This window comes from Anser cygnoides, chromosome 5 (assembly GCF_040182565.1).
Source record: "Anser cygnoides isolate HZ-2024a breed goose chromosome 5, Taihu_goose_T2T_genome, whole genome shotgun sequence".
Classification (NCBI taxonomy): domain Eukaryota; kingdom Metazoa; phylum Chordata; class Aves; order Anseriformes; family Anatidae; genus Anser; species Anser cygnoides.
The window spans coordinates 60,169,023-60,191,178 of record NC_089877.1 but is presented as its reverse complement, the minus strand read 5'-3'; the positions used below and the strand labels follow the sequence as shown (position 1 = coordinate 60,191,178).

Genomic DNA, 22,156 nt, shown 5'->3' with positions numbered 1-22,156 from the left:
CTGGTACAGGGAACTTGGATGATACATTTCCCCTAAACCCCGCTCCATCACTTTAACAGCAAGGTTGTAACTTCAATAATATTTGGCATACAGGTGAAGGCATAAGGTCACATTCACAGTAAGTCCCATAATTCTGCAAAAATCATAAGAGACCTAGAACCACAAAGCAAACACGCTAAGTAACATCATCATCCTATCCATAAGCATGCTCTAAAAATTACTCACCTGAAGAAGAGCAGCATGCAGTAAAGACACCTACTACTACGTAGCTTGCTTTACTCTAGCAGATCCTACTAGTTGCTACCTCAAAAAGACACACTTACTTCTCTCAACTTGGAAACGCATCAGCCCATACACTCTAACCCACCTAAAGAACGCCACAACTGGCTGAAGGAAAAACAAAGCACTTACCCCAAAGAGAACTGGGCTGTTTCTAGAAGCAACAATTCCCATGCTTTTGCTTCAGCTTTGAATATTGAAAGGACAATATGACCAAGTAAGTAACTGAAGCTATTTCAACTGGAATTAGCTCAAACCTTTCTTCACGCTTTCGTTACACTCATGGTGGGTGAAGACATCTCTATATTAATTCTCTTAGGGTAGGAAGGCTCTGCAGGAGGATCTGGATAGGCTGGACCGATGGGCTGAGGCCAACTGTATGAAGTTCAACAAGGCCAAGTGCCGGGTCCTGCACCTGGGGCACAACAACCCCAAGCAGCGCTACAGGTTGGGAGAGGAGTGGTTTGAAAGCTGCCTGGCAGAGAAGGACCTGGGAGTATTGGTTGATAGTCGGCTGAATATGAGCCAGCAGTGTGCTCAGGTGGCCAAGAAGTCCAACAGCATCCTGGCTTGCATAAGAAGCAGTGTGGCCAGCAGGGCTAGGGAAGTGATTGTCCCCCTGTACTCGGCTCTGGTGAGGCCGCACCTCGAGTACTGTGTTCAGTTTTGGGCCCCTCGCTACAAGAAGGACATGGACGTGCTCGAGCGAGTCCAGAGAAGGGCAACGAAGCTGGTGAGGGGTCTGGAGAACAAGTCTTACGAGGAGCAGCTGAGGGAGCTGGGGTTGTTTAGCCTGGAGAAGAGGAGGCTCAGGGGAGACCTCATCGCTCTCTATAGGTACCTTAAAGGAGGCTGTAGAGGGGTGGGGGTTGGTCTGTTCTCCCACGTGCCTGGTGACAGGACGAGGGGGAATGGGCTAAAGTTGCGACAGGTTTAGGTTGGATATTAGGAAGAACTTCGTTACTGAAAGGGTTGTTAGGCATTGGAATGGGCTGCCCAGGGATGTGGTTGAGTCACCATCCCTGGAGGTCTTTAAGAGACGTTTAGATGTAGCCCTTAGTGATATGGTTTAGTGGAGGACTTGTTGGTGTTAGGGCAGAGGTTGGACTAGATGATCTTGGAAGTCTCTTCCAACCTAGATGCTTCTGTGATTCTGTTAACCATACTTTCCTTCTGAATCTGAACAGTCTTGTATGGCACTAAAAGGATGTGTGTATGCATCACGTTTGCCCCAGCCTACTTGGTGCATGACAGCTGCAGGTTCAAGCCTTAGCTGCCTCTTTGGGATGCCTGAAGGACTGCATCCAGGCCCTGCAGGTGACTGCAAATCACCGCCTTAGTTCTGTGACGGAATTAAATTCACACTTCAACAAACCCGTCAGCCTTCACGTTTGTGGTGCCAGCCTCCCTGCTGGGGAATCTGTTGTGCAGCACGGCGCTGGCTGCCTGAGCCACGGGGCAGTAGGCCACAGCATCCAGGAGACGTGGGACCAACTGGGTGTCAGCTCTGAAATAAGTTACGAGAGGAGCTAGCTATTCCCTGCGAGAATATCACAAGTCTGCGTTCTGTTGATTTTTTAGAACAGATCAGAGCTTCCTTTTTGCAGCCATATGCTTGCTCTGCATTGGTTAGCTGTCACTCCTGGATGCCTGCATCCCTCCGAGGGCTACTGCTGTCGTGTTTCTTGCTGCTGCGATGGAGGCAGAGCCTTGTGAAGTCCTCTTTTCATCAAAATCAGAGACTCGTTTGCTGTTCCCTGTAAATAATTGACTGGCTAAAAATGTATCCTGTAACTAGTACTTACTGACCCAAATTTACCTCCTTCCACATGTCAGAAAATCTCGCTGTCTAAATTACCATCGCTTCCCAGTGACTGCTGTGACTTACCAGTGCCATGCATTATGCTTGGAGTGTGTAACCAGCTCTGCGAGAAAATGAGTTGCAGAGGCTTTGATAAGGGCAGGGCTGGGCACAGAGGGTCAGTGAAGGGAGCCGCTCACCTGGGAGCTTGTGTCATGGCATTGTCTGCTCTTTGCCAAAGGTTTAAAGCGTGGCAGGGAGCATTGCCTGGGCCCCAGGGCTGGGTCAGAGGCCAGCAGCTGGCAGGTAGGTGTGCCCAGAGCCAGAGGAGTTTGTAACAGCCATCAGCTTTTAAATGGGCTTTAGTGACCTGTGTTTATTTACTGTCCTTGGTAGGACTGCAATTTAAAGTACATACTGAAGCGGATAATTAGCTTGTTGGAAGTGTCTGCACCGTAAGTCAACAGCACTGGACAAAATTATTCAGTAGAATTATTCAGTAGAGGTGTTTCAAAATGTAAAAGACCTTTTCAAGTCACTAATCTCATCCGTAAGGAAGCAGTTTCCCCCCCAAAAAAAGTGTAACCTCCTTCATCCATGCTCCATTTAAATACCCCAAACAGTGGTCTTCCCAAGATATTTCTCTGAATATTGTTTAATAAGGTAATACACATTGCTGCTGATCTTATTTTCTTGCTACTCATTATGTATTTACCCTTTTATAGTTTGATTACTCCTAGGCCTCTAAGTTCAGCAAGACACAAATTAATACTGGTAGTATTATTATTAATAATACTGCTGGGATTATTTCAATTCTGAAACTTCTTTTTGCATCTTTTTAGTTCTCTCTTAGCCCCAGATCTGCAACTATTTAATTCTTTCTTCCTAAACCCATCATGCTGTGTGTGTAGGCTTTTTCTTCTCCGAGTCCCTCAAAGAATGTCTGTCTTGTGATAATCTGGGAAAATGTGTAATGGGCAAAAAAAGGCACCTTAGCTTTCTGCAAGTTATGACAGCAAAAAAGACTAATGTTCCTATTTAGTATTCAGGAGAGCTTTAAGAAAACAAGATAGGGAAAGCCTGATTCCATCTCCAGCTTCAGAGAAATCATGTGTCGGAGTTCATCGCAACCCAAAGGTCAATATTTACAGTTCTCCAAATGTGTGGTTATTCTGTGTATGGCGGTGCTTAAACAGCAGTTAAATATACCAGCTTTTATAAATCTCTTATCGTGATTGTTCTGTACTGAAGTAGTGCTATAAGGACCTGGGCTCTGTCTACCTTCATAGTGAAGATGTGGCTGAAGCAGGTAGCTTATTCCAGCCACTGAGAGTTATAACGGGCATACAGACCAATGCTTTTGTTAACTTGCTCCTGTTTCCAGTAATTTAATATCTGTAACATCCTACCTCCTGTCTTGTTCATTTCTGTGAAGGGCACAACTATTTTTCTTTGTGTTACTCTGGGGCAGAGAGGGCTTCTGTAAATCCCTTCTGAAATAAAGCATTTGAGGTGTTTTTCTGCCACAGGCTGGTTCTGCAAGCTTTGGGCCTGTCACTTGAATCAACCAAAACATAATTCTCCCCAAATTTTCCATGCTTCCCTTTCCCCATCTGGACATGCTAAGGGTGTGGTAGAAGTCAGGGCCAGGAAGTTATTTGAGATTTTTTGACTGAAGTTTGTTTTGTACTTTCTTTTTTTACCAGGTCTGTTGACGGCTGTAACCAGAATTTGTGTGCTTCAGAAAAGGTACTTTTGCTCCCATGTTCTATGTTTGTGCTTTTATATAAGGTTTAGCAACTCTGCAGGAATATGCGTGATTTGTCCATCATTTCTGGCTTTCTCGTGGTATTCTCAATGGGTGGAAGTCACTTTTCCATTTCTCCTCTCAGATCCAGACACCTTAGGTAGATAATGTGTTGGCAGGTGTTGATGGACAAGCAATTTGCAGTAATCTCTTCTGATGCTTATTCTTGTAGCTCCCTGAATTATAAGTGACATGCTGGCAAAACCGAACAACTGATCACCAGATACCCGCACAGTGTTAAACATGGCTTCTGAGGCTGCTCAAAATTTCCTCCAGCCACTGTCTTCTTGGATGTCTCAAATATACGAAGCTATCCAGCAGGCAGGAGACTCTATATCAGCTTCATTGCTGAATTTGAGCGGAGTGGGTCGTAAGTCAGAGGAGGAGAGAAACCGGGACTTGGAGGACAACGGAGGAGTTTATGAGGATTATTCTGAGGAATCAGAAGATGAAATACACATGGACCTGTGGGATGAGGAATACGCGTATCCTAGAGAAGACGGTCACATTGGGGGTCCTGGTCTTGCTTCACAGCCCCTCCCTAGTGGCTCTGACCTGGGTCTCCAGAGGCAAAAATGGGTCAAAAATACCACCGGCTTACCAGAGCAGAGTGTTGAAAGCACCAGGCCTTTGGCAGCCAACGGATCCTACTGGATGAATGAAGATTTCCAGCCACTTGATCGGCTTCCTACTATCGCTGAGGAAGAAGGTGAGCCCTCTGTGAGGGTCAGAGACCACGAGAACAACCTCAGCGTGGGTGGCTCCACAGAAATTCATAACGGCAAGGCAAGTTTTGCAGGTAAGCACCTTTCAAACACCCAGACCGCTTCTCCACTATTGATTTGATGCAGTTGCTAATCTGCTCGTTTTGTTCAGTGTCGTCTTTGTTTCTCACAGCTAAAACAAAACCCAACAAAACTACCAGAGAAAAATCTAACCTTTCCCTCTTATATTTCCAGTTCTTTTCTTGTTCATGAAACTGATCTAATTGAAATGAGTGGAAATCTCCAGGATGAAATGCTGTGTGTTAGATGCCACTCAGGCCCGGTTGCAGTAGCATGGAGTAGTTTTCTCACCCAGCCATGTTTTGTTTCAGGTAGCAGGATCCTTCGAAGAGAGTGTTTAGCCTTAAGCCTTTGCTTTGAGAACCATCTGCCTTTGCGTCATTGCTATTAAAGATATATATAATCTCAAACCTTGTTTCTTTGTGCCAGGAATCTCAAGATGTTACTGTGCCATGTGCTGTGAAATGCTGTACTAAAAAGTCCCAGCCATATCTCATGATTTTATGGATGAAAGGCTCCCAAATCATTTTCCTCCCCTCCCACCACCCCCACAGGCTTTTGAAATAAAACTGAAAAGGACAGCAGGCAGGAGATTATGGGATGGAGAAATGAATTTGGTATTTTCAGTTTAAAATAGACCTAACTGTGACTTCTGATCATTAAGTGACATGAACAGCTTCTCCGGTCGTGCTCAGGACTGAATCTCAGCCACTTGAATTGTACTCACTGGCTACCTCTGTCTGTGTGGCCAGTGGTTCCCTGGGCCACAGAAGGCTGATGGAAATTTGTCCCAACCAAATGCAGGAAAGCTGCAGTCCTGCTGGCACCACCTTGGGGTCTTGGTGGGTTAAAGCTGCTCCTCAGGAACAAGTCCCTAAGAAGGGGAATAATGGGAGGAGGACAGGGAGGTTTACAGTATGAGGCTGGTGGAGAACTTGAGACTTGCTGAACCTCTTCAGAGCTCAGTTTCAAATATCTAATATCTAAGAGGTTCTGTCTAACCATCAGGAGGCACTTCTGTGCTATGTGGTGACGGAGCACTGGCACAGGTTGTCCAGAGAGGCTGTGGGGTCTCCTCCTTGGAGATGGCCAAAAGCCATCTGCGCATGGGCTTGGGCAACCTGCTCTGGGTGGCCCTGCTTGAGGAGGGGCTTCGGCCAGATGCCCTGCAGAGGTCCCTGCCAACCTTAAGCAGGTGTGATTCTGTGATTCTGTAACTGAAAAGAGCTTTTGGTTCAGCTGTTCTGTCCCCCAAGCTGGGGCTGCTTGTGTCATGTTCCAATCGAATGAATGCGGATTCGAGCAGGGCTTGTAGCGCCCTTCCAGGGCGTGCTGGAGCCGTGGTTCCCTCTGTACAAGTGCTACACAGGGCAGGTTGTCCTGTCTCTGGACTGTACCCTTGCTCCCAATGGATGGGAGAAAAGGTGGTGAGCTCTTGGGGAGCTGGGGGCCAGGAGCGAGCTGCTGTCACTCTCAGAACAGTTTCTCACCTGCAGGGACACCTGAGGAGGACGGTTCTTAGGAGCACTGGGGTGGACGAGATGAATTTTCTGGTGAGATTCATATGGTAGCGTGACATTCAGAGGTGCCAGAGTAACCCGTCACTGCAGCTGAAGGCGAGAGTCGCTGTGAACCTTTTCCCCAGCCAAGAGCAGATGCTGACCACGTTGGTGCTGGGCTCTCTTATTACTTATTGACTTTCCTTCTAGAGGACTAGGAGGCTGGCCTCACAGACCTCCCTAGCACCCACCTCGCTGCAGCCTAGAGTGCTCTGCTTCCCCACAAAGCGCTTTAGAGGGCATTGCAAAGCTTTTTACACCAAAGGGAATGTCACCCCAAGTGCTCCCAAATGGTCTTTTATCTTCTTATCTCAGCAGTGCCCTGCACAAAGGGCCATCCAGTGCTCTCAATGCCTGATAGTCGTGAAGTTGGCTGCTGGAGGGCTGGGACCTTTCTTCTCAGAGCTATCCAAGTTGTATAATAGGAGAGAAGGTGCTGAACTGGGATTTGAAAATGCCCTCTGTGAGAACTCTGATGTGGGAGGACTCATTTTGCTCTTCTCAGCGACCCTTCTCTTCCAAAACACAGACATGCTCTTTGTATTTCACGTGTTTCTTTGTATTTCCTTTTTTTCCTTTAGATTCATTCTCTAACATCAAGAGTGTGAACTCTTCTGATGGTAACCTAGACACGCAGGGAGGCTGTAATGCCCTGCCAACTTAAAATTTCAGTCATGGATTAGAGTGATCAAAAGAAGATGTTTGAGGTATCCTTATTTCTGCTAGTTTTGTTACCTAACCCTAAGTGACAATGTAAGTGAGCATATGGACTTGCTGACATTCAGCAAAGGCGTTCAGTAGCATCGCTATTAGCTTTGAGCATTCTTCCTTGCATTTGGCATTTTTTCCTCGTTTCTACAAAATACATGTATCCTGTTTATCCTTATATTCTTTCAGAACATTGCATCTTGACTTTATTTCACTTAATGTACCATATTTCTCTCCACAATAGAATATTTTAAAGCTAAATTGGCACAAAACAGTTGCAACGCTGAATGCTTTTTGTTGCCATGGAAATATTTCTGGGCACTTACTGAAGACCTGGTTGCCAATAGTAATGTAACAGAGAAAATAGATATGCTTCATTTAGCAGCCACTGGTGATTAAAGAGCCACAGAAACCCGTTACAAGGTCATTCCAATATATAGTTTATTAGATTTAGGGGGGAAAAAAATCACCTTAGAAGAGAATAGTTTAAAAAAAAAAAAATTCAAAACAAAATCCAGTTGTTCCCCGCTCTTAAACTTACATCATGCTTCTGAGATGAAATAAAATAAAATTGCGGTTAAAACCCATCATTATGCCGCCTTCTTTTTATCAAATATGTTTCTGATCACATTTTTGCCTCCTAGGAAATGTGTCCTGGCTCCCAGGGTAGCTTTTCCGACGCCCCAGAGCAGCTCACGCGTTATTGAAAACCATTTTTAGGCTTAGGGATTTAATACAGCGTTTGAGCAATGAGATTCTTGGGTTCTTAAGTCAAACGTCTGCCAGGTACCGCGGGGCATGCTAAGCAGCGGGGTGCGGGGCTGGCTGCTGCCGAGGCCTGGTCTGCATTTAAGTGATGCTTGTCATGTTGTGCCGAGGTTTTGAAACAAATGCAGGGAAAAGTTTTTTCACTTTGGATGCTTTTGGGCCATGGCATAAAAACAGGGAAGTAGTTCACCGAAGCACGGTGCTTGGTTTGAGGGGTTGGTGGTGGGAATGCAGCACCTTCGTGCAGGCAGGTCTCTGCCACCACTTGTACGTTCTGCAAATACAGATGAACTTTCTCTTACAGCTTCCTCGAGACCCTCCTTGTTGTCTAACCTCAGTGTTTCTGATAGAGGAACCATCACCCATCTCAGAAGGGGGAGAGAGCAGCCTTCGCATCCCCCTGCGGCTGAGACGGAGCGGATCAGCTGACTGGGGGTGGCTGGTGAGAGAGCGGCTGCCAAATCTATCATTGCACATTTGGCTTAAGAGTTGGGGAGGAAAAAAAAGCAGCGGAGCAATAAGGCACTTCCAAAAGTAGTGCGCTGCTAGCAGAGGGGTAGAGCTGGCCAGTCCGTCTGTTTCCCAGCCTGGCGCTATTAGAGAAAATCAGTACTGATGAAAAAAGTGAAGAGCAGCGATAATCGTGCCGTGAATGCGGTGATCTCAACCCGCTTCTTCCTCGGGGCCTGCGTCCTTTGCAAACAAAGTCAAAGTGACCATTAAGCAAAGTAGTTTTGGCAGTGGCTGCTCTGAAAAGACACGGGGAGAGGCACACGCCAGCAGAGCCGAGGTTGTGAATCAGAGCTGAGCTATTTTTGCACAGCCAGTTCTGTGATTGAGGAGCCTCCCGAGCTGTCTGACACCGTGTTCATAACACGAGCGTAATATATAGGTGAGCACTACGCTGAAATTGCATCAAGGCTGGGGAGATTTTTCCCATCAATTAGGCAATCCCAGTGCTAGTTGAAGACTGCGTTTCAGCTACACTAAAGTAAAATTTTTGACCTTGGAACACCAGGAAGTTTGGTGTCCTAATGGGAATCTCATCTGGATGGCTATAGTCATCCTCCACACGCGTGTAACGGGAGGCTCTGGGAGTTTCTAAAACTAGAAAGCTCCATTGCGTTTACTCACCTTAGCCTCCAGCTTAACAGGGGTCATTGATTTTTCCTGGTAATTGCTGTAGTGGAGGAAATTATTCTGTCTGCTCTATGTAAGAACTCCTGACCTCAGTAAATGACCCTTTATACGGCCAGAAATTCCTCGGCAAGAAGTGAGTTTTCATTAGGTCCTGTAGCGAAATCCACCCGTACCAAAAAGCTGTTGCTTGTGTGATAAATCAAACTTCTGCCTGCACCTGGGACTAAAATAGATAGATGGGCTGTTTCCATTTAAAGACCCCGAGTGTTGATGTATTTTATCACCTGTCTGCCTACGGAGCCAGCCTGTGCTCCAGCCGGAACGTAGCCCTATAAAAATCAGCGCCTGCTCTCAAAGCAGGACATCTGAAGAGGGTACACTGAATCAGCAGCACCGCTAGGACTGAGTGAAAGCAAGCAAAGACAGACGGTGGACAAAAGCACTTCACAGAAAATACTCCTGGCTGCTCGAGTGGGAGAGATGAAGTGCAGACACGAGTTTGCATTCAGCGCTTTCTGTCTGGGAAACTCAGAGCCACTCAGGAAGTATTTGTGCGCAGACTTCTGTCCTTGCGAAGGTGGCACCGTGTTCCTTTTTATATTTAAAATACTCCTTTGCAGTTCTGCCTTTGCAAAGCTTCAAGTTATGAGGTATTTTCATCCGGGATGCTACAAGTAAGTGGATGAGAGTATGCGACGGCCCTGAAAGGGGGGCGGATGGCAGTATTTCCAGCTGTATAGCCAGGGGAGTGGAGGCAAAGAGTGGTTCAAAACACGAGTTTGCAAAGGCGCTACTATTGCGGGATCTGTCTTTTCCCCGTCAGCACTGCTGCTCATCCTCAGTTCGTGGTTTTAGGTGCAGTCTGCCAGCCCGCAGTGGATCAGTGGTTTGGATTTTCACCGAGTTCCTTGCCTGGCAGGCAAGGCTTCGTCCTGCCCAGCTCCCTGGGGGGCTCTGTTCAGGAGCACTCGTCGTCTGTGCTGGCCGTCGAGCAGGTTGCATAAGCTGCGTGCAGAAAGATTTATTTAAGAGGAAGAAATGGCTGTTGCCATTCAGCACAGTTGCAGAACAAATTGTGTGTGTGAGCGTGTGTGTTTGTGCATGTATTTTCTGATCCGCTTTTGCTAAGTGGCATCCTCTTCCCACTCCCCATATGGCAGTTGCGACTTCATCTTCCTCTGGGAAGGTTGTTTAGGGCTCAGGAGGCTTCATTTGCCAATAAACAGCATCTTGGCAGCAGCTGGGAAGTGCTGCCTCTCCCCTAGAAACCCTGCCTCCTCACCTTCCTTCTCCTACTACAGGCGAGGCAGGTGTGAATGATCTCACTGCGTCGTGGTGGAGGTTACGTGCAGGCATACTAGCAGCGCTCTGCAGCACTAGGACATAGTATTTCCCTGAGCTGACACAAACAGTAGTACTTCTTCCCATTTTCTGTTTCCAGCTGCAGTCGTTGCTCGCTTGGCCTGCTTTGCAGGAGGCTGCTCGTGCAAACCCACGGCTGCAGGCAGATGCTTGCGGAAGGGAACGGCCATAAGAGCTGCTGGGTGCGTGGATAATCCTCCTCTGGTTCTTCCTACCCTCTTTGCGTTGCTTGCCAGCACAAAGAGCACTCGTATGAACTTACTGAGATGGCATCGCTCTGCCTAAAGGTGAGCTGGTGGTGCTCCTCACCTTTTCTGAGAGGTAGGGGGTGAGGATGTGGCTTCATTTCTGGCTCTTGTGACGAGCTGCTGGCAGTCATCGTCATCGTGAGTGGCCTGGTGGGCTCCTGAAACACAATTGTAGTAACCAAGGGGAAAGACTGGGATGAAAGAAGAGAGGGAGATTGCGGTCATGGGGGAAAAATGTGCAGTTTTACAGGTGGTGAGGGGCAGCGTTGTGCTATGTGGATCTTCCAGGTAATGAGGGAGATGTGGCTGGGCTGGACCTTTGCCTGTGCGTTCGTGTGGTTCTTCTGCATTTACCTCTGGTTTAGGAAGGCTTCATCTATATCTATTTGTAGTCCAGCCATGGATTTAGACTGAATCTCAAACCAATCTGTAGCATAATCTGTAGAAGACAAGTGACTGTGAAAAGAACTGATGCTGACTCTGAAAATAACTGCTGCTCTCCTGGCCTCCTCACCCCACCCAGCAGCTCCCTGACGTGCAGGCACGTGCTCCCCCGTCCAGAGAGCTGAGCTGTGATGCGTGATGAAGCATCCCTGGAAGGACTCACGGCACCGGGTGAGTGCGTGCCCACGCAAGCCACGTGCTCGGAGACGTTTCGTTCCTCGGGCTGAGGAGATTCGAGCCCATGCAGTCTATACGTAGCAGCATAATCTGTGTGGGAGCACTTTCCAGCAAATAGTTTGAGAGTCGCAGTGCTGGAGAGGAAGCCCTGAGTTTGGATTAATGAGAACACCGAGGTTTGCTGAAGCTCTGTGTCACAGGGCCTGGACCTCGTACCGTAAATAATGTGCTGTAGCTGTGAGGCCATTGGGCCTGAGGGTGGTTCTGCAGTTGTCAGTAGGTGATGTAAACCTGCAGCTGAGGAGCTCTGACCTTCCCTGCTCACAAGCTGTGCTTCTTCCAGTGTTGCTGTGTGGGGAATTGAACCAGCTCGTTGCTTCCTCTGAGAGCCACCTGCCCCTTCCTTGTTACCGATAAACCAGGTGAGTCGGCCACAACTGAAACAGGGAGAAATGGGGAGGAGAAGGAAGACAGGACTGTCCCCTTTGGGTGACAGGAGTGGTCACAAACCCATCAGAGTCCTGTTGCACCACATCTGCAGCCACCGCTGCCCCTGAGGGCTGTGATTTCCCCAGGGATGCCGGGGCAGCGGTGGTGTTGCAGCAGTGGCGAAAGGAGGCTGCGGTGAATCAGCCCCGTGGTAGCAAACAGAAAGGTTCAATTAGAAAAGCCAGCGGGAAAATAAAGATCTGCCTCGTTGCAATGCCGTAGTTATCCGTAGCAACCCCAAACAAATATCTGTGCGAAGGAGGCGATTTCCACCCTGTTAATCAGCAAACAAAGCCTTGGGGGTGTGAAGCTGGTGGTTACGGTGCTGAGCGCCACGAGTGGTGCGTAATCAGCCTGCATTTGCTGGATCTGGCTGCTTGTGAGCGTGGCACAGCAAAACCGCAGGAGGAGCAGGAGTCAGTGCATGGGGTCTCCTTGTCCAGCTCGATTTCTGCGAGGGGGGAAGGCCATTTTCTGGATGAAGCTAGTGCTGCTTCAGGCAAACCTCCTTACATCTAGTAGAGGGAGCTTCCAAAGTGACTTTTGTCGTAGAAGGAGAACCAAGTATCCAAGCCAGGCAGAAGAGCTGGGTGATAAGGAACCTGAAGGGATTCAACCCCTTGTGGTAAAAAGGCAACCAGGAAAGCTGTCATGAAATAATGCTTCTAAAGAGAAAGGAGCTGGCCGTGGGGTGCAGCACGGCTCAGGGTGCAGCCCTGTCCACGCCAGGGGATTTTCTGGCTTAGCAGGGTCCCCTGCACTGCGTCACCTTTTGTCTTCCACTTTTCTGCAAATCCCGGGCCCGTGCTGATAAAACCCGGTGACGCAAACGAAGCCCGACTCACGCTTACTCCACACGTAAAATGCAAAGTGGGTGACTGGGAAAATCAGGGATGGGTTTTGCTTCTGCTCCTTGGCTGCCATTTCCTCTCGCTGTGGAAGAACCCTAGGCAGCAAAGCGGGAGTCGGTTTGAAGCCGAATCCCGTGTTCCTATTTTTAAAATCCAAATTTTGGAGTAGGAAAAAAAACGGTAGGAAAAGATGTTGATTGTCACGCTGTTTTCGGTGGGCAGGTCTCTGTTTCTTTGCACAGCAGCGTGCAGAATTGGAGTTTATTGCTCTGACTGCTGCATTGTTCGGCTTTACAAGTGCCTGATGGCCAGAGCCAAATACTGCAATTGGTCTTGTTTCTGATTGCCCCTTGACTTTTTTGTTTGCTTTTCACTTGCGGCTGGAAATTTCCCCTGCTCTGAAAGCTGCCAAGCTGCGATCCTCTCTGCCTGCGTCGCACCCGGCGCCTTCTCCTCGCAGAGCTTCCCATCGGGTTTGGTCAGGGGTGAGGACAGACGGAGAGGTAGAGGTGGGCTTGTGGCACAAAGAGGACACCGCCACTTGTCCCTCAGCAAACAGGGGGCCTTATGTTTAACACCGGCCACCAAATGGGGTCCCTTACCTATAGGAAAGGGTCAAAACCTCTCAGGCCTGAGTGCAAAGAAAATGTGCAGGTGAAGCGGTGTGTATGTCACCGTCCATAAAGGCGTATGCAGAAAAATGGGGTTTATGCGTCCCAGTGCATTCTCCACCCATTTAAAATACATTTGAGGTCTGGGTGGCTGTTCTGGATTTGATTTCTGTTGCATAAAAAGAAAGCTTTTGGTGATGGGGTTATATCTCCAAGTAGTTTTGAGCATAAATGAAGGCAGGGGTTGCCTCTTCCCTAGTCAAACCCACGCAGCAGGCAGTTGCATTACTCTGTACATTGATTTGCACCCCCAGTTCAACTGGTTGATAGCAAGAGTGAGAAGAAGACACCAGACCAGAGCCACTGTGCAAATCAAAGCTGTAGTTGCACAGAAATTGGTAGTAGCAACTCCCTGTGTAATGCCATATGTTTCCTTTATAAAATGTTCCTCCCCTTTTCTGAGAAGCTCTAACAAATCCATTGCTTGCAGCAGGCTCAGTTTTCCCAAAGAGAAGCCCTTCTCTTTATTCTGCGTGCAGCTCTGGGTTTTGCTGAGTTAGAAGCCAGCGCAGATCACCATTTCTCTGTGTCATCCCCATCATGAAAATTTTAGGACCAGGCCTATGTGGCTGGCTCTGTAATAGCACAGAACGCTGTGCCGAGAGCTCCTGGGATCCTCCAAGTGTATGCATTATGCATAGATATACTGATATTGTTTGTGGTTATATGATCAAATACTTTTTTGTTTTTGGTATAACACTTCTACTTCCTTCAGGGCTTGATGGTTGCTCCCATGGAAGCTCTCACTGGCCTCAGTAAAGCAGAATCAAAATCTTTAGGAAGAAAGTGAAGGGCAGCATTAAATGTACAGGAAAGCAGAAATATGTGATTTGCTAACTTCTTTTTGCTCAGCCAAAATCACTATTTTTTTTTTAACATGCAAGCAGACAGGATGCGGTACATCTATATTTTACACTTACGCTATGTATTTTATTTGGTAATTTTTTTTTCTTGGATGAGCTTTGAACAAATGCTAAGTTATTCTTTATACTTGGTAATGCTGCAGAGAATTCTTGAATTATTTATTTCCTACATTTTAGCTTAGTGTGTCTGGATGCCTGAAAGCCAACTTTGGAACTGATTGGGTGTTTGAAATTTCTGAGTAAGTAGTCGTAGTTTGGAATACCTTGCAAGAAAAAGAGGTCAGCCTCCTTCCTCCCACGCTGACATCCTTGGAAAAAAAAAAAACAAAAACAACTCACATGCTTCCTTAAGAGTGGTGGGAAGCTGATTTGTAAAGCAGATGATACATAGAAGTAATTGAGTTGAAGTTGCTAGAAATATGTATATGCTACACAACATCTGCAGATCTCAAGATGTATTCATTATCTTTCCAGAATTTAGATTGTAATTATGGGCCCTTTATTTAAGTTTCCATGGCGATACAGAAAATGTTTCCCCCTTGTCCTTTCCTAATCAGGACACTTGTATATTTGAATGGCGAACATTTTTCCCTCCCCTGGGAAGAGTTAGTTTTATTAATACGGAGGCATTAAGCTGACATGGAGCTGTCTGCTGCTCAGGCACAGATTCAACAGCAGACGTATCAAGCATTTGCTACAGATTCCCCAGTGCCTCTGTTTAATTAGCCTGTGTGCTTCCGAATGCAAGTAAGAAATAGCATCGTGTCATAACAAGCGATGCAGTCATGCTTTGGGGATTTGTGCAGTTGGAGTCAAAGTCAAGAGGCCAATAATCTCTAAAACCTGGCCAAACTCCTCCCTTTGCCCAAGCAAGACACAGTAGATGAATTCAGTGGATGGTACAGACATGTAATTTGGCTCAATGTAATCTTCCATTAAAAAAAAAGATCCTTTAAGAAAAGAAAATTCTGAGCTTTGCGGAAACAAATGATGAAGCAGCCCAGTTAAAGGCTGTGGTTGGATAGCTAACTTTAGGTTTTTGCTGCAGATTTACAAAGGAATCCCACAAGTGTTGTTGCAAAGCGAGCACTGGTATCTGTCTTCTCTCCTACACCCCACGCTTTTAAATGAATCTAATAAAGTGTTCCTCAGTTAGGCATCCTAAGAAGTAGTACTGAATTTTCAAATGGCCAGAAATTGAGCTGACTGTCCCAGAGAAGGGGCTCCCCTCTGTTCGCAGGTCGCCCCAGGAGCACGGGATCCACGTGGCCTCTGCAAAATTTCTTTTTAATAACCTGGTTTACACACATCAATACACGTTCGTTTAAGTGTACAGCCTTGTGCCTGTGGACCCAGGATCTTAATGTTACGTGTTCACGAGAAAATGCTGAAAGACATGGCTTAGTTACTAAACATAACGTTTTACCCAGGATTTTCGGCAAATTGAGTGAAAAGCACACTTCTGTTTAAATTGAAGTAATTTTTATTTTGTGCCTTGAATACCCAGAAGATATGTGTAAAGTAGAGGTTATCAGTATTTGCTGAGCGTTGAAATTAATTTTGCAGAGGTTGCATGAGCTGTGGGTAGTGAGTTGACTGCACAGTTGGCTGAAAAGGAATGTTTAGTTTTATGTGTTTCAATTATTTGGACAGATCATAGCGCGTTTAGACCAAAGGGTTGTTACAACTTGAAATAATTCTTAGTTAAAGCAATTTCAAAGAAACTTACTTTTAAGGGCTTATGTAAAAATAATCAAATTTTATGATGGCTGGGCACTGCCCATTTACAACCAAGGCCTAAAACCCTTTTCCATTTTTATCACAACAGGAACATTTAGCTTTTTCCTCCAACGGAGAGCAGTTTTCTAGAAGGTGCAGCAGCCTTGTTGTCAGATAAGTGGTAAATCAGAGCAAGAGGGGCTCAAGTCTGCCAGCGGGATGTGGAAGAAGTTGCCTTCTGCTGGGCGGAGGTGGGCACAGGTTGCGTTGGTGCTGCCAGCTCCAGCACCCCATCATCGCTGCTGATATGCTTATGGAGAAGGAGCCGAAGTTGTCATCGAGGTCACAGGTTTTTAACAGATGAAGGCAGGATGCTGTTTTCCCCATGTGGCCGGTGTAAGTGAGATTCGAGGTGAGGAAAGGTGCTTTCCCCGAGAAAGGAGCCCTCCGCCCGTTTGCCTGCACCGCTCATTTGTTCAGCTGCTTGGGTTTGCCATGGCGATTATCGAAGTGAGTCTTGGCAACCATTATTGTATACTTGGTGCTCAAGAGCGAGCAGCAGGTCGGCCACGGTGGACATCTGTCTCGTTCACATGCGTGTACACAAACGTGCGTGTACACAAACGTGCACGCACACCCCGGCTGCCCATCGTCCCCAGGGCTCCCTCTCCATGCGTGTCGCTGGGTCAGAGCCTCCTGCTGTTGGGCTCCCTCGGTGCTGGGAGGGAGCCGGCAGGGAGATCAGCGAAACGCTGCTACATTTTCACCCCGAGAAAGCAAGGCCAAGTATATATAGTGCGTATTGAGCCCTCCTTCCCCCAGCTGGCAGATATTTCCGCGCTAATGAGGGTGCAGTCATCTCGTAGTCAGAGCACGTGCTGGGAGAAGGAGGGGAAGGGCGTTTGTGGGGACGTGCTCAAATGTGTATCTGCGCTTTTAAAGGTTACGATTTACATTGGTCTCCCAAGTTCCTCTGCTGCTGGCAGATGGAGTCAGCAGTGCCTGTTAGCCATGTGCCGTGTCTGTGCTCATGGCATTACCCAGAGGAGGTCGTGGCCGAGTTGCTTTTTCTGCACAAAAGAAGTTCCCTCTCCTTTGCAGGAGCTGAAGGCAAATGGAAGGACAAGAAAGTTTTCAAGCACTCTGCTGATTGCTTTGTCTTTGCACGGGCTAACGATTTTACAAGTGGTTCTCTGTGTATGTTTTGTCCTACTCTATTCTGCTCTGTTAAATATATGCATTAACAAAATAAGGTGAAGCACAGAGGTGGGCAAGGTCTAATAAGATGTAATTGCTGCTGATACAGTATGCCATCCACAGGCTTTCCTGAGGTTTGAAGAAGCAGGTCCATGTCAAGTTCATTCCCCAGTCCTTCCTCAAACCCTTGCTCGGCTGTCTGTCCCCAGAAGGTCCATCTGGGAGCTGGAAGTGTGCCGTTTCATCTGGCTTCTTGGCTGAGGGCAGCAGACTGTCTAAAGCCCAAGCTGTCTTTTCCTCCCAGTAAACAGTTACGGGGTGGATGAAGAACTGACAGCATCTTCAGCGATGAATGAGGTGATTAAGCAGCTTGAGATCTATGTCATGCTTACAAAATTTTTGATCAGGAGTATCTGAAAGAGCAACACAAGCAGGCGTGGAGCATAGACCCACATTCAGCTCCTTCTCTCCAGCCATGAGGAACGCAGTACAGAGGTATCTGAATGTGATCTTGCTTGCTTTCTTACTAAACTGGCTTTCCTTATTGATTACCTGCAGCTCATTTCTAAAATACTAAAAGAGGGAAGCGTCTGGATCCAAGCCCTGATGAAGTCCATGAAGATCTTTCCATTGACTGTCTATTGGTTTTGAGTTCTGGCTCCAAATCCACAGGGATTTTTATGGATTATTTTGCCAGAATAAAGACTGCAGGACTTTGTTCTAATATTTTTTGATCTGTGCCATTTAAGTCATTTCTTTAGCGAGCCTTTTAGCAAAAGTTGCGTGTCTCCTTTTGCAGCAGCTTTGCAAACGCAAGGTGAACAGTGAATGAATTATGCTGGATCATTTGCCAGCGCATACGCCAAATGTCAGGCAATGACAGAAACTAAAAATTTATGGCACAGAAGGGAAGAATTTTATGATCTTCTGTGGACTAATGTAATGACTCTTTTATACAAACAAAGACGGAATGCATTTAAAAATGTAGCTACTTAGAAAATTGGCCTGAACACATTCTAAAATCTGGAGAAATTCATTAGAGGGAAGAGCTGTGAAAGTGCCCTCTGTTTTCAGTTCCATAGAATGCCTTAATTTTGAAATACAATTGCTTGGTTTTAATTCACCCTCTGATCATCTCAAGATATGGCTCTCCATTGAACTCTTCTTCTGGCACAACGTGCGTTGGCATAACTTTTCAGAGGTAATATTAATATTATTTAAATAGCTGTTCAGAAACTAGATTAAACCAGATATTGAAACGTGCTGTCAACGAAGGCATTGGGTTCACCACCCCATTCCTCATTAAGCTCAAAATTAGACCCTTCGTTATGAACAAATGCCTGTAAACTATTGTCGTTGGGTATGCCAGGTCTCTTCAAACTGGTAGTTTTCTTTTTTTTCCAGAATCAGAAATCTACAACAGACTTAGGCATCCAGAGAAGTTGAGCATCTTGGAGGGCCCTGAATAGCTTCTCTCCCACTCATCCTTGGCATACAGCAAAGTCTTCGCACATCCTGTTCTTAAATGAGATTTTCCTTGACCCTCTGTTTCTGAATGTCATCACAGTTGGCACTTTGGACTTGTTTAGCCCGAACTTTTCAACCGTTAAAAATCGTTGTAGTAACCTGAATAAGGCCTGGGAAGGGGAGTGTGCTCGGCAGGAAGGAGGTGTTTGGAGGATGCTCCGGGGAGCTGAATGGCTTGAATGCCAGCTCTGCCCACAGCGTCTCTGCAAATCACCCTGTTAATAAAGAGCCTGTTTTAGTTCTGGAAACATGGAGTCTTCTTATGCAATTACCCAGCATGTGGTAAATTAAACAATCTTGGCCTGATTGCATAATGTCACTTGAAATTTAAGATCCTTTTTCTCTTTAGCCCCTAAAATTTACAAGCCATTTTTGTTTAGATTTATAGTAATTAGGTAATGGTTCTGCTTCTTTGAAGCTCTTCTGGGAAGTTTTTTAGCACTTTGATGGCTAATCTCAAAATAACCAGGGGCAGAGCACGGCTCAGTCTCCCCGTGTCTGCTGTGGTTCAGTGTGTGGGAGCACGTGGTGCCGAGGCACCGAAGAATGGCTTGGAACGGGGGATCTAGCAAGGGAGTAGTGCTGTATGAGGGCAAACGTGCTTCACCCCACTGACTCGTGTCTCTGCTGCTGTGCCTGTCTTTCAGGAAGAGGCACTTCAAAATCACCACCAAGTCCAGAAGTTTCAAGATCTATCCTGAAATACTTTCCTTCTCTTGACCGTACTTTCTTTCTCTTGCCCAAGCTTGTAACTTTCCACGTGTGTTTGTGTTCAGTCTAAAAGCAGGGATCAAGTTTCTGCCATTTTGGAAAATCGCAAAGAAAAGACTTTCTTTTTCTTGTAAAAACAGTGATTCACTGCAGTCCACCCAGCAAACATCACCTTGGCCAGCACAAGTAAGAGAAACACGTTAAACCCTTCATCTCAGTGTTTCTTGATGGTTAATAAACTATTTGGTGTTAATTTAGCAAGATCTAGTAGGCTTCATCTTTTAACTCTGGCAGTGCATTTTAGGAACTGATGAGGCCTCTCAGGATGTTTCTTTAGCACATTGTAATTCATAGAACTGGGAGATTGTGCACCTCTGAAAAAGAAGAAAAATATATCTTAGGTTAGTCAAACCATTTACTTGCTAATTCGAGAGGAGTCTTCGCAGTTTTTTCCAGCATGACTTTCAGTATTGGATGTGTTGAACTTTCCCTGTATCCTTGGAGAGATGCCTCTGCATCCCAGTACCTGCTGGCGTTCTGCTCCCTGGTGTCGCAGGTGAGGCTCATCCTTTCATCGGGCAGAATTCATAGTTTCTTCACAGCCAGTTCTGCAACCTTGAATGCAGACTTTCCAGATTTTTTTGGTGATTTATGTTCCCTGGTGTTCACCTGGCCTTCATCGTGACTTGTGACACACGACACAACAGGGAAAGGTTGTGGGGCAGGACTGAAGAAAAAACACATTCTTTTAGTGTATAGTGTGCCCTTAAGTTTAGAATTTGCTGCTACTGCTCTGAGGGGACTCCTGGCTAATTAAAGTTCAGATAGTTAGGTAATGCTGTCTCAACATATATCTGTGATACTCTGCTGTTTATTCATGTCAGGTATTCATAAGACAGTTGACATTTTCTTCCTTAAAGTTCTCCCAAGTAAATTACAAGCATTTTACTGCTATGACCTTTTCCCTTACATGAAGAACTTCTGTTTTGACCATTTTTTTTGTGAATATAACACCAGAATGAATGTAATTGGAGATGTATAGTTGTTCTAGTCTGTGTAGCTGGGCTATTACCTGTAATGATCCCCTAATACTGGTATTTGTAAGTGATTATCACTTACCAAACTGCTTTAATTTTAAAGAAAAAGCCAGACTGTTTCTCTAAATGGTTTTGGTGAATCACCTTTTCCCTTCCTTTCCCTGAATACTACATTTGCTTTCCTAACACATTAATTTTCCCTGAGTCTTAGGGAAATGGCTTGCTCTATTAATACATTTCTGGAGTTTTCCTGTTATGAATAGCCTTTTATGGCTTTAATGTAGTTTTTGAAAATTCCTCTATTATTGATCTAGATATTATCCCAGCAGGAGTCAAAACCACAAGACAATTGTGTAAGGATAATTTCTTACTACAGTAGCATTTTATTCTGAAAGCCTGCTGTGTGGTGTGTGCTTTGATGGATGACCCACTGTTTAAAATGTGTATTAGACGTTGGCTTGCTAATTAAATGCCTTAAGGAGCGCCTGTACCCATTCACTCTAAGTAAATTTGTGTATGTGGAATTTCGGTTATTTTATTTCTTGCCTGTGTTCTCATGTTTACTTGTTTCTGTTTTCTGACGTTGTAGGGAAGAGTGGGAGTAATGGCAGAGAATCAAATGACTTCCTACCCTCGCTTGATTTCAGCTCGGGGCAGAGGGGAGAGGATGAGGGCTCTTGATTTCAGGACCAGGTCTGACAGCTGGGAGAAGGAGGAGAAGATGGGGTGGCGTTTGCATGTTAGAAGGGAGTGAGAAGAGCACTCACCTGGCATTTGAGAGATCAGGATTTGGATCTCTCATTCTCCTGAAGGACCATCTCGCACATCTCAGAAGAGCACCATAACTGTGAGGCTGTGGGGTGCTCTCAGACTGCTCCGCTGAAGTGCCTGAACTCGAGGCATTTTGATGGGAGGGAGGATGAGAGACCCTTCGGGGGCAGAGGGAAGGGGACAAGGAGTTCTCCTGGTCATTGATTGAAAGAGCAGCCAAGGGGGGGGGCAGGGGCTTCTGCCCACCTCTGAGAAATGGCTCCTGAGTGCCATTCCCATTCCCTTTGTGCTTTTGGTTTGGTTTGTGTGGAGCAGGTATGAATCAGAAACAGCATATTAGCTCCTAGGACCAAGCACAGAATTTCTTATACTCAGAAGGATTTGGGCTTTTTCTTCAAGACAGTGGGATGTGGGGAGAATGGAAATACTGATTCATCTAAACCAAAGCAAAGACATTGTTTTCTATTTAACTGGGTTGTGGAGAGAATGCTTTGGTTTAGATGAATCAGTATTTCCAATCACATTGTTTTCTATGTAACACGGTGATTATTACTATTATTTGAGTTGGAGGCCAAATCTGAATATTTTTTGTTGTTTTATGGTAATGACCTTCATGAGAACAAACCTTTGCATCCCATGTGTCTGTGTTTCTGAATCTTTTTTTGTTACTTTCATCAGCCGCGTGGAGGTGCGGCTTTTTTTGTTCACTGTAACTGCTCCTACTTGAAAATGAGGGAGACAGAACCTGGCTCTCTGTGTTCATAAAAGCGAGGCCTGGCATCAGGTTCACTGGAAGGAGGAAGGTCCTTGATTTTCTTCTGCAGGTGTTTGCAGAGCACATTCAAGGCCAGATCACGATGTTATTTTCATCGGCGTTCCTGCCCATGTAATTATGTGTCACTCCACGCAGAGTGCTCTCACTGATGCCTTGGAGTGAAGTGCCCTGTGTTCAAAATAGAGGCTTTGATGGCGTAGAGGAGGAATCAGTGGTGGTCTGAACCAAAGAAGATCGTTTTGTTCTTGTTAGTGAACCTTTCTTTAGCCCATAAAGTAGATGTGTGGGACCAGATCAATTAAAACTAACAAAAGAGTCAAGGAAGTTGGGGAATACATCTCCCTTCGGCCACCTGTGGAACAAATTAGCCCAAACATAGAGTTTGGAAATTCCTGGTTGGCTTGTGGGGCTGATAGTGTGTACCCATGCTCTCAGGGATGGGTGATGGGGTCGTGGTGGCGCTCTCA

At 46.1% G+C, this 22,156-nt stretch overlaps 1 protein-coding gene across 25 annotated transcripts in view; it reads left to right on the top strand.

The window, feature by feature from the left end:
- The window catches only part of SYT16 (synaptotagmin 16), a 102,408-nt gene that overhangs the window by 56,876 nt on the left and 23,376 nt on the right, over positions 1–22,156 (top strand). For 20 of the 25 annotated variants that reach the window (XR_010831670.1, XM_048066069.2, XM_066997366.1 and 17 more), the window contains 2 exons: positions 3,787–3,829; positions 4,060–4,686. Coding sequence is in view for 19 of the 25 variants with exons in the window: in XM_048066069.2 (XP_047922026.1) it covers positions 4,131–4,686 (556 nt within the window). In the remaining 6 variants the exon portion in view is untranslated. Of the gene's footprint in view, positions 1–3,786; positions 3,830–4,059; positions 4,687–6,812; positions 6,939–8,011; positions 8,150–8,218; positions 11,501–22,156 lie in introns of those variants that run through there. The other 5 variants (XM_048066080.2, XM_048066079.2, XM_066997378.1 and 2 more) reach the window with 5 other exon arrangements.